This window comes from Rhopalosiphum maidis, chromosome 2, assembly GCF_003676215.2.
Source record: "Rhopalosiphum maidis isolate BTI-1 chromosome 2, ASM367621v3, whole genome shotgun sequence".
Classification (NCBI taxonomy): Eukaryota; Metazoa; Arthropoda; class Insecta; order Hemiptera; family Aphididae; genus Rhopalosiphum; species Rhopalosiphum maidis.
Window position 1 is genome coordinate 4,808,737 of NC_040878.1, and position 13,186 is coordinate 4,821,922.

The 13,186-nt window shown below is 26.2% G+C and overlaps 1 protein-coding gene across 1 annotated transcript; it reads right to left on the bottom strand.

Moving 5' to 3' along the window:
- Positions 1-248: 248 nt before the first annotated feature.
- LOC113553393 (egalitarian protein homolog) lies at positions 249-12,082 on the bottom strand. The gene is made up of 7 exons (XM_026956707.1): positions 10,493-12,082; positions 4,939-5,019; positions 3,479-3,723; positions 2,470-2,667; positions 2,312-2,401; positions 2,159-2,253; positions 249-2,083 (listed from the first exon to the last, which is right to left on the bottom strand). The coding sequence occupies exons 1-7, from the start codon at positions 11,717-11,719 to the stop codon at positions 1,827-1,829; spliced, it is 2,193 nt and encodes a 730-aa protein (XP_026812508.1). The 5' UTR covers positions 11,720-12,082; the 3' UTR covers positions 249-1,826.
- Between the last annotated feature and the right edge of the window lie 1,104 nt (positions 12,083-13,186).

The window sequence follows — 13,186 nt, forward strand, 5'->3', positions numbered from 1 at the left end:
AGGTTACGTTTTTCAAATAATATAATGTTTAGCTGTGAAATTAAAAAAACGACAAAAAAATATGTGGTTAAGTATACATCAATGTAGCAATATTACATAACATAGGCAAGTAATACTATTGGGATTAAAACATTTTTTTAAGAAAAAAAAAACACTCAATTTATTTTGTTTCTTTGTCAAATATACATTTTATTTTTATAACTCTTGTTAGTAAATCAATAACACGATTATTTTCAATTAAAACTTGTAAGAGTATACATTTAAATACAACCAATTTTCTTTATGTTACATTTTAATATTTTTCTAACGATAATAAAATAGTAATACTTAGTAACATTATCAACACTGACACATAAATATTATAATATTAAGAATATTGTTAACAATTTATAATGACACCACTCAAGGAAGACAAATAGGATTAAACAAGGTGAATGTAGGACATCTTCTCACTTAATTTTAATTTTAAAATTGTTCATATACATAATAATTATAGAATAATGATCATAAGTGTGCGCAGGCCTCTTTTTCAGGGTATGCAAAAGGCCACTGTCGCCCCTATAATTATTTTTCTTGTGCAAAAAAGGTTTATTTTCTAGAGTTGACTTTTGCCCTTTAAAGAACTTCAGAGTATGCAGCTGCATACCCCTTGAGCACGCCTATGATAATAATAGAATATATAACTGCCAAGTGAAAATAAATGTATATCGTTATTAATTTAAGAAAAAAAAATATAGAAATAAATGCATAATTAAACAAATAGATATGGAATTAAAGTACAGAACAAATTGTATGTACTTATATCCAAATATCTATCACTTGTATACCTATACCCTACAGACTACTAGACTGGTCTCAGTGTAGAATCATACATTGTTTTGTATCACTCATCAAGTGTTTATATATATCTCACAGTCAACCTTGATCATACAATCAGTAATTATCATAAAGATTTATAAGATAGACAATAGTTAGTCAACAAATTTATAAAGTTATGAATAACTATGTTTAAAATATACAATAAAATAAAATGTTTTTCATACTTAAAAATTGTCAAAAGAAAATGTCCATCTACCATATCACACACCAGGCACATTTACAGAGGGAATCCGATGTTAGAACCCTCGTATCCACAATGTTATACAAAATCATCTTTTACTTATATAATATAATTTTTAATTTGTAATTTAACATCGGTTATGATTAATGAATTCCCCCTTTTCAGAAAAATAAGTAAGACTTACATGCATGGATTACTCAAGTTAAATAAGTGTAAATCCTTAACAGGAATACACATACCTTCTACTCCATGATGGTAGTTCATTAGTTTAAATTACGTTATTATTTATACACGAACTTCACAATGCAATACTATCGTTTAGGTTAATACTGTTTGAGCAAACAAATTTAACTATAATTAATTTATCTAAAATCTACATAGGCACGTCGTGATGCTAGCGCAAATTTAATAAAAATATAATATTTTTCAGTCTAATTTGTCTAACCGTCTTGCGGTTTTTTTTTTTATTGCTGTCAAATTTTGAATATTATTTATAACCAATGCTATATTGTTAATCAAAATATAACAGGTATAATAATATTATGGACGGATATTGTACAGACTCAACCCTGTTAATTAGTTTCTTTATAGATATTATATACACGGATCCAAATTTTCCAATACTACTTTTTACTTTAATCAAAAGCAATATGAAACCTGATCGTAAACTAAATATTTAGGCTCAAAAGCCATGGCTGGGTATAAGATTTAAAAAATCTCAATAATAAACCCAAATTATTACACTCTCATTTCCAACAATAATAAATTATAGTGGTTCAGTTTGTGTGGACATATCAATGGTGTCGGTAGTAAATAAATGGCATGTGCATTTGCAACTCATAGGTGAAGTATCTAAACTATCTGTTTGATCTGGTTCTGCATCCATGGCCATAGTCAACAACGATTCTAAACGCTCAATTTTTTCCAAACGATCCATAAGTTTATCTGATAATACATCATCCATCATTTGCATAGATTCAGTAAGACTTGGCGGTTGTTCGGATACAATAGATTGAAATTCTCCTAATTAAAATATTGATGGCAATAAATAAATAACAGAACAAAACAAAAATTAAAAAAAGATGTATTAATATTTACCAGATGCAGAATTATCTGACGATGTTGATTTGCCACTAATATTACTGTCTAAACTGAGAAACTCGTTGGAATCGCAATCCTCTCCGTTGTATTTTCTATAAAACATTAGATAATATATCATTATTGATAAATTAAATTATTTTCACTTCTTACATATTTTTTCCTTCCATTTTTTCCAACTTTTTTGCAACCTTCATAGATCCTTTTAACTTTTCCTTATCTTCATCAGTTAATTCCAAATGTCTACAGTCATTATTTAGATTTAAACAATATTTTAAGTAAACATATTTAATTTATATTAATAAAAATACCTTAATAATCTCAATTCTCTATTACTAAGAACAACATTCTTCCCATTATCAGAAGACAATTTTTCTTTAAGAACTTGCAATTCATTATCAATTTTACGCTGGTGCTTACGTTTTTGAACATTATCTGGGACAATGTACAAAAATGCTTGTTCTTCACATAACTCTTCAAGTAATTTAGTATTAGACGGATGAATTTGACTATAAGATAATAATAATAATAAAAATAAATGTTGTTTTAGTGAACTAGTAATTTTGAAAAATAAAACATATAAATCATAATATGAAGCTTATTTTATGACTAGTAATAAATAGATTTATAATATTGAATAATAAAGAACGAAATAAATTATGAAGAAATTGTGTATACCATTAGGTAGTTATACAACTAATAGGGACAGGAATCTGAATACAATTCAAACATTAAGTATTACCCAGGTGTCAAAATCAACTAATGAATTTAAAAAAATGAAACTAAGGATTTGACAGATTCTTTGGAATTATTGGAATATTAACTTAATAATCATCAAGCTAGTTATAGAATACTAAAATTTTACAAACAATAATTTAATTAGATTTATTTATTGAGTTTATATTAAAATAAATAAGTTAATTGTTTTTTTATATTTTTCTTAAAAAACTTTTTTATAATATTATTAATAAATAACAATTTTAAAATAATGATAGATCATAATTCCGTTATTTGAACATGAATATTTCTATAATAATAATAGTAATAGTTATAATAGCTTTGATATTTATATATTATTACAAGGCATACAATTAATAGTTTATAAGTCTACTATGCATATTATATATTACAATATAAAAAACTATAATGATAATGTGCCGGGTCAATTTGTCAGTGTATGAAACCATATAATATCATAAACTCTTTGTATAATGCACCCTACAAATACTATTATCGAAGTACTACATAGGTATTCATTATTCAAGGGATTATTTAAATAACTTGTTTAAAAGTAAAGTAGACTATACATTTAATACTTACGCAGATATAGTTTTATATAACTTAGGCATGAGAGTTAGTACATCACTAGCAGCATAGGCAAGCATATCCTTAGATAAAGGCCTTCGTAGCCAATACCTTTGATCTTTTTTATTTAGAGTTCTTAACTGATCCTTAGATGAGTTTATTGGCAAACCATACTTTTCGCATATGGCATTTAGACTAAAATTTTTTGCCTTATACACTGGTTGTCCAGTTTCTTGAAATTGAATAATAGCAATAGCCGCCTAAAATTTAAAAACATATCATATAACTTATTGTATATTTTAATTTATTTATATTGTTGAAAAAAAAATTGTATAAATTGGTTAATATATGTTCAAATAATAGATAAATTAATATCAATAATACGATTAATACATTAGTGTAACAGAAATTTTTCAGATTTATAATAAATATTGTGTCATAGTACACTAAATATTATATAATGTAACAGATAAACTTGACCAAAAAAAAAAAAAATATGCTACTTAAACGTATGACAAAATTGTTAATATTATACTATGAGTGAATAATTTAAGAAATATACTCATGTCAGCAAATTCTTAAAAATCATATTTTTAAAAAAGTTATTACGTTCCAAATTAATTTAATCAAAAAATATTAATATTTTAAAAAAATTCTAAAAAATAAACTACTTAGATAAATAGATAAATTAGATTAATATTTTTACCATCAAAATTGTTCTTATAATCAGATTCACAAATTGACTATTTTAAATTTATCAAAAAAAAATTCAAATCAAATTTAAATTTTTTTATTTTCAGTACTAAAAAATAAACATAAAAAAATTAAAATATTAATTAGAACAAAAGTTATTCCAAAAGTCAGTTCTATCTGTTACACCCAGTATACTTAAAAATTAAAATCATAACTAAAATATAGGTAAATAAAAATGAATACATTTTCATTATAAATACATTTAAATCAAACTTGCTAAAACGAAAGAAATAAATATGAAAATTCCCATGACATTTGCTCCCGGTTACAAATAATAATCACTAATCAATAATCACATAACATCGTATAAGTAATTACTAATTACACTCAAATGAGTTTCGGAAATTCTACTTTACTAATTAAATTTTATCTAGAAGGTACGAACGACAATTTAACAAAATATTTTAATTTCATGCCGATCATAACCATACCATTATTTGCACAAATCAGATTTAGTCACGAATGTTCGTGAACGTAATACAATTTAAGCAGATCAATTTATTATACCACACGAAACAAAAAACTGTTACAGGTTATACACAAAACACAATAAATTCATTTATTCTGTGCCGGTTGTTTTGTGCCATAAAAGTATTGTGATAGACTAGAAGTGATTAGTTGACATAGGTAAATGATAGTTTATATGTTACAAAAACACACAACTCTACTTTAAACTTAAATAATATTTTTTTTTTAATAATAGCATTCCCAGGTAAACTTACCTGAATATCGAATACGTTTTTCATTGCAATGCCAAACTGGTTGTACAGGTTTAAGCTTTCATTTCGACAATCATTGATTACCTGTAAATATAATAAATTTATAGTTTCGCAGAATATTATGAATTAATTATTAATTTTTCAAAGTAATTACTAATTATCTATATTATGCTAATTTTTATCGACTTTTCAGTCACATAATACGCGTATTATAGGTTAAAATAAAAATAAATAGAAAACAGGTAGTACTTATGGTTGTTAACCAGTAACACAACTGTCATAACTCTTATTAAAATCAGACTATACTTCAATTTTAAAACCTATAGAATAGTTGGAGTATTAAAAATGTAAAATGTCCCCCTCTCTTAACTTGAATAAAATTTTTTATTGTACAACTTATTTTAAATTTATATTTTATGTAAATTGTAAAATTATGGAGGTTTTATTTAAATATATTATAAAAAAGTTGCAATTACAAGAAAAAATTATATTATTCCATCAATTTAATTTAATCATGTATGCGCAAAACCAAGCAATTTGAATTGAAAATTTTTTTGATTAATTATAATATTTACATAAAGGTATAAAAAATATGATTTTATTGATTCGTGGTTTTTAAAGATGAGTGAATAGACAGAGTAGCTTTTGAGAGTGACGTACAAATTCGTTTTTCGATGCTTATTTGATGTCACGTAGCAAAATCTCCTTTGGTCTAGTAGGTGGACACCACTGACACCAAAAAAACTGCATGCTTGCGTGGTTTATATCACGTCTGTGCGGGTGTATTTTCACCAAAGCCACTCGGTATTAATATTTATTTATACAAGTTCAAATAATTTTTAAGTAACTAATAGCAGAAGGAATTTTTTTTATTTTGTTGAGATTCTGATATTGAAGATTTTCGGTTTTAAAAAGTACTTAGATTGAGAATGATGTTTAAATATCTTCAATTTCATGTTTATAATTAGGTATTTAAAAATAATATATCATATTATTATATTATAATTATATTAAATTATATCATAAACATATTATATTTAAATCATTATTAAGATCAAATTTACTTATACTTGGTAACAAAAACACTATAATACACATTTAAATAATGTTTTCTGAAATTGTTATTCTTAATTAAACGTATACAAAGTAGGTACTACCTTATTTTTTGATCTGGAATAACAATTTCCTTATTACTAGTTACTTTATTATTTTTTCCCTATTTTTCTATATATTTTAGAGATTATAACAACTTTCTAAGTCTAAAATTGACTAACTTATAGACAGCAATATAAATTATTGTTATAACACGTGTTAAAAAATTCGTTAAAACTTTAAAAGGAATATAATACATTAATAAAAATACTAATTAGGTACTTATATTTACGTGCTATTTAGCTAATCATATTTATTCAATTAAAACTATGAAAATTCAACATACTTTCTGAATTATATTATCAATACACGATATACGAGTTGAAAATGGTTATAAAACATAAAAAAAACTATTTGGCAGTTGAATCAACTTTTGGGTAATTAGTAGAAAGAAATATAACAGTGTCGCAAATAATATTGAATACATTTAAATCCCTGTAAGTCAACTCATTTTGAACTAAACGAGTTTAATCACTAAAATGTATAAAATAATTAGTAGTAAAAAAATATTATTGCCATTTAAAAAACAATAACAGTATACACTAAGCATACACAAATTTAACGAACAATAACAAATTTAGCCACAAAGCTAATAAACAAATATATAATTAAACATGACTCAAGTATAATGGCTCAGTACATAAATATTGTCATATTGAGTATTTTAAATTAATGTTTACACTTTAAAAATTGTAAATTGTAAATTATTTGACTAAAATACTAGGAAAATGTTTATAATTGTATCAACACTATTCAAGTACACAAAAATACAATTTTTAATTTAAAAATATGACTGATATAAGTATATAATAACTTGATGGATATTGTTAAAAATTTAGTGAAAATTAAAGTTTTTAAATCGTTAGGATACAATAAAGAGCACGAATACGTAAAATATTTTAAACTTGTTTATTTTTAAATATAAGTATCATTGGTCCCAGATGTAATCTTAAAAGAATCTTACATGAGATTTCGAAGGGAGCATGTATATTTAACTAACATTAGCACACGTATTTATACAATATATTATTATTTATTTATAATTTGTTGGTTTAAAACATAACGCAACAGATAAGTAGGAAAATGCTTAACTCTTACACATTTTACTGTTTGTATTATCGTAAGGTGGACTTGGTATATCAGTATAATAATATAACCAACATTATTCCGAACATGCTAAAACACAATATTTGCGTTTATAGGTACCTAGTACCTATAAATATACTAGATTAATATTTTTTCTGTATAAAAATCACTACATTCTAAAATAATTGTTTGATTTTCGATGTAACTATAGTTTAAAGCATACTGTTTAAATAATAATGTATTCAGTTTTGTAATCAAAAGTCAGCACACGTCACATAATAACCCACACACTCAAGCGATATACACATAAGAACTCGAATACCCTAGACGCGTCACGTCCTACTCGACGTTTAATACCGTTTGTTGTCGAAGTTTTCGTAATCAAGTCGATTGTTTTCATTAACAATAATTATCATTCCCACTGAATAATAACTAATAAGAATGCAGTTTTCGCCTGCCAGTCGTCAATGACCTCGACAAAGTTATCACATACATTTTTACCGATCCCCGCTTTAGAGTGCGAGTACGGGTATTTACCGCGCGACTTAACTGGACAACTTCCGCACATACCTACCACGCGTATTATAATACTATGATATATGTATACACATTACACACCCATTCGATATAGCAGGACATAATAACAGTTTCATAGTTTCATAACATTTCTTCAACCTACTCTAGAATTTTTACACTCTACAGCAGCACGAGACATAAACGTGTAGAAGAAACGTATTTCCATTAAAATCACACTTGATAGAAAGTAGGATGGTTGAAACTATAATCTAATCATCATAGACATGATATAACAACATATAACTATAGTAATTTTTTTTTATTCCATAGTAAATAAAAACCAAATATATTAATATTGTTTAAATTTTAACAAACAGTTTAAAATCCCGTTATAAATAATACCTAAACCAATTTAGATATTAAGCGAAATTATGAATGCATTAGTTATACGATAAGTTTATTTTATTTGTAATTTCTTGTCTACGGAGCAGTATTTATGCTTTGGTCTTAATTTAAGATAATCAATTAGATTTAGTTAGTACTTTGAAAGAGTTAAAAGTAAAAAGTGCACAATACTTTAAAAAAATTTGAGAAAAACTAAATTTTTTTTATAATATCTGGAATATTTACACAATAATTTAAGTTTTTGACAAAATTATTTTGTTGTAATTTAAAAATTAATTATATAAACTCCAAATTAATTTATTATATAATTATTTTCTACACACAATGAAATTTCAGAAAATAAAATTAATTATAAGTAATTTATTGTCACTAGAATTTTTCAAATTTGTTTAGGTTTAATATATCAAAGCTTGTAAATCAAATGCTTACTTTGAAAAACACCTTTAATATCTATTTTAATAGCTGTAGGTACACTCATATTATATAAGCTATATATATGAGTACACTAATTACATTATACAGCTGTAAATACACGCTTAATAGCTTATCTCATTAAATATGTAATTGTTATAGCCTATAGTTAACTATATATTACTAGAGTTGTTTTAATTTATAATATTTACAAAATAAACTAATATTTATTAAATTAATTAATAAAAATAATTACTTATGAATATTGGGCAATTTATATTAATTAATTAATATTATTAAGTAAACAAAATGTAATTAGTTTTATCACAAAATAGATGGCCCAATAAAAATGCAATAATACAGTAATAATAATAAACATAATAGTTCTATTTTCAACATAAAAAATCAAAGATTTTGTTAATAATTCTAACTATAAAGAGATAAAAAATAACTTTCAGAGTTAATTTAATGAATACATTTTCTAAAATATTATTTTCCAAAAACATAATAAGTATAGAAATATGATCAATGCATTAAAAATTATTAAAGGTATGAAATATTTTTAAATAGATATTAATAATAAACCTAAAACTCCCAAATAAATCTACCTACTCTTGTTATAAAATATAAACTTCAATAAATAAATATAAAATGTATTAATGCTACTAAGATAATTAGTACTTACTATATAAAAATATACATTTTTAGTAGTTGAGAAGTAAAGTTTGCTTCAAACCAATGTTATCTAAAGTTATTTTAATTTAATAAGGATTAAAGACTAATTTAGAATGATTTAGATGTTTTATATAACTAAATATGGCATACATGGATAAATTATAAGTTTAATAAGAAAGTTATAATTTACTTAATAAAATTATCATATTTCATATTTTATTATACACAATAAAATACAAAAAAAAAAAATGGGTTAGATTAAAATTTGATTATATATCAGTAGTAAATTAAATTACCACATGGCATTTTATTTTACTCAAAATAGTTAGATATATAATTTAAAAAAATAATTGAATGTAAAATTGATAATATTAGATATACGAGTACTCCTATTTCATTTAACTTTACTTACATAGTTTTATCAAAATACTATTCAAAATACTTAGGCACCTTTTAAGTTATTCCTTTAGTAATCAGTTATTCAATTGATAAAAAAGTAATTTTTCAAGGTACTCTATTGTCGCTGTTATCTTTAAGTATGTCTCTCAGTTGTATAAAATACCTAATTTAAGATAAGAAAAAAAGGAAGTAGCTAAAGAAACAGAAATAAGTAAATATTTTTAATTAATCTAAATATAGTATTATAAGCAATTAATAACTGCACATATTTTTAAAATGTGAAAAAGTTAGAATGTATAAGTGAAAGAACTTTGAGTAAGGATCAAAATTAGGATGTTCATACTTCCCTCATCTCCAGTATGAAAGACATTCAACTCAATGACATATTTTTTATCATCAAATGACTTCAAGTATATAGATATATTTACATATATTGCAATATTTTGTAATATAAATTCTATCAGACCATTGAGAAGGATCAATACAATTTAATTATTATATTTATTGTTTGATATTTAGTTACCTACCCTAACCTACTAATTATTAGTGGTGGCATAGCAAATAAAATAATAGAACATTCCAATAATGTTCAATAGATATGTTACCGATCTATTATATTCATCATCAAAATAAATATACCAAACAATAATAACATATCAGTGTAGGTATAGTAATAATCAAACTAGTATATTATTATAAAATAAGTCATAAAAATATCAGTTTTTATATTGTCTTTAATAAAGTCTATATTTTTTCTCTAGATATTGATTTTAAACAAAAACCTATAGGAGAGTCATAAACTAATAATATACATCAAATTTTATTTGATTTTATTAAGTAGGTAATATTTATATATGTTGTACTGTGTTAAAAAAGTTGATATTACCTAAAGTAATAGATTTATTTTACTAACCTTAAGTATTTCTTCACTTTCTAGTAGACTTTGTAATCCACCACTTTTAATTAATTGTGGACAAGCAATTAAATCAAATATAAAACATAATCCATCTTCGGTTACCACTTGCATTAAGCTTAATTGACCACTAGCTCCAATACACACACCTTCAAAATCTATACCAATAGCTGACTTTCGTGCCAAAATTCTATCGACAATATTTGAACATTCTTTAGTATTTGTTATTATTGCTTTGATATTGTTCAACATTTTTCCTTTCCATGCATCACTATCATCATAACCATTTGGCGTTTTGCTATTTCGCTCAGTGTTTTCTGCGATTGTCTTCATAACCAAATTATTAATTCTTTGTTTAAGGGATTGATTATTATTATTTGGTATTGGTTTAGGTAGAGGCGGCGACATAGGAGGAGTTAATGGTACGACTTCTATAGGAACTCGAGCAATTTTAACTTCTGGTTTAGGATCATTTTTTGCTAATGTTATTAAATTGGATTGTGTGTTAAATTGGTCAGGATGCATTTTTAAAAATGTGAACAAATCTGAAGGAGTTTTAAAAATTGGAGACCAAGTATTTTCTGTAAAACGCAAAGAAATACTATGAAACATTTGATCAGTTAACATTGGCCCTTTGCATTCCAAACATTGTACACAAAACGCTAAAAGACGCTTTGTAATTTCTGGATCAATTTTGACTTCACGTTGATCGCTATCATCATACATTTTACGTTCCAGTCCTGCATATTCTGTAAGTATAATGGTGTCTTCACTTACAGTAAATACATCAGGATATTTCAGCAGAAAATCTCTAAATTCTTTGATATGTAGACCAGATATTAATCGGATTTCTGGTGGCGCTTGAGAACGGTGCCCAAGTAGGCATCGAATTGGTACTTCAGTTCCAACTCCATATTTCAACAATTTATCCTTAAAATAATGGACAGCTTTGTGGTTATAATTGGTATCGGATTGCACTGGTGCAACTATCTGAGACGCGGCGACTAAGTCCCCATCCAATGTGAATAAAGACGGATGTTGTGACAGGAATTTCTTCAAGCCTGATTGTGATCCACCAGCGATCTGTCGCATTTCTTTAGTGAATCCTTTCGAACCAAATTGGCAACTTAGATCGTGCAAGGATCGTGGAGTGCCCTTGTCTACCAATTTTTCAAAAAAGAACAACAGCGTTTGGTTTCTTACCGATTCGTATTCTGAACTGTCCATTATAATGTTATAACCAATCCCAGTGGAATTATAATTATTGTTTTGCTATGTAGCTGCTGATAGATGTTATGGTGTCAGTATATTTTATTTTTTCCATCGGTTGGTAAGTAGGCAGTTGCATTCTTGTTATGATTGTTGTGTAGGTCGTCGGGATGGCCCGAACAGCTCTGACTCGTTGAGCTGATTCATCTTCGGTTGCTTAAAGAGAAGAGAAAAAATAAAAACAAAAAACTTAAAAAAAATAACGTTTACCTAAACTACACAGTACACATCGGTCACACCGGCCGACGGTACGAATACCAAAATACTACGGGAATTGGCTAGCGGTAACGGCGGCGCTAGTGCACTGGCACGTCTGGCACAAAAAAATGTTAAAACACCGTCGCCGAGTGTCGACCGCCGCCGACGACGATTATCGCGTGTCGTGACGTCGTGATGATGAAAAGTGGGGGGGTCGACCTTGAACATCAGCTATCGACGTTGGCAACTCTATGTCAGGCAAGATAATACGCGGCGACTTCAACTCGTACACAACACTACTCTAATAAACTACTACATTTACTAATTTGACTTTTAGTTGATGATCGAAAGATTTTCGTTGAAGATATGTTTGGTTAATTTTTGTTGGTTCACGAGTTCAAAATCGATCCTTCGTTGCGATGCCGATTGAATTTAATTTTATTCAAGCCCCCAATACAATTTATAATAGTATATAATTATGTCATAGTTGTATCGCATTTGATGGTAAGTACGAGTTGAATTCATTTTTTTTTATTCTTTGGTCTTGCACGCACTGTACTTACGATATCAATCGCGTGCACAGGGCAAGAATCACAGGCCAAAATATCTTTGTTAATTTGTTTATTTTTTTTTTCAACAATAAGTTCACAATTCACTAACTACTTCTCAAATACTCCATTTGAAATTTGAACCGTTTATATTTGATTATATAATTATGGTCCATGTTCCGTTGTTCCATATTCGCTTGATGTCCATATTATTGTTAAATGCGTACCTGTCTACAATTTTCAAGAGGTATTTTGATATAATACTACCTGCTGTCCTACTTTGTACAGTGATAGTAATTAATAGATTAATTGGTAAATACTAAATACATTCGATCATTTTCATAAATTGTAATATTTATAAGCAGGTGTTGAGTTTTCAGGTATTAGTTTTTGGGTTGATACAAGTGATACAACTAACTTAATTTACCCATAGGGTATAACTGTATTATGTTCAATATGAAAGTCATATAATGGTAAAAACGTAAACGTGAAGGATAATAATGTGACGTATTACCTATCGAACACTTGACGTGTCGCTGACACGTTGAAAACGAAGTGGAAAGTCTTCTAAAATAATATTTACATTTGGTACATTCTGTAGACTTCGATCTCGTATAATATATTATTAATAATAATATTTAATGTTGATATAGGTTATAAGTTCGTAACAATAAAATTA

Coding starts and splice junctions, on each gene's coding strand:
- LOC113553393 (XM_026956707.1), bottom strand. CDS start 11,719: ATGGACAGTTCAGAATACGAATCGGTAAGAAACCAAACGCTGTTGTTC. Junction 3,724..4,938: donor AAAACGTATTCGATATTCAG/GTAAGTTTACCT, acceptor TTTAAATTTTAG/GCGGCTATTGCTATTATTCA. Junction 2,084..2,158: donor GTCAGATAATTCTGCATCTG/GTAAATATTAAT, acceptor TATTTTAATTAG/GAGAATTTCAATCTATTGTA.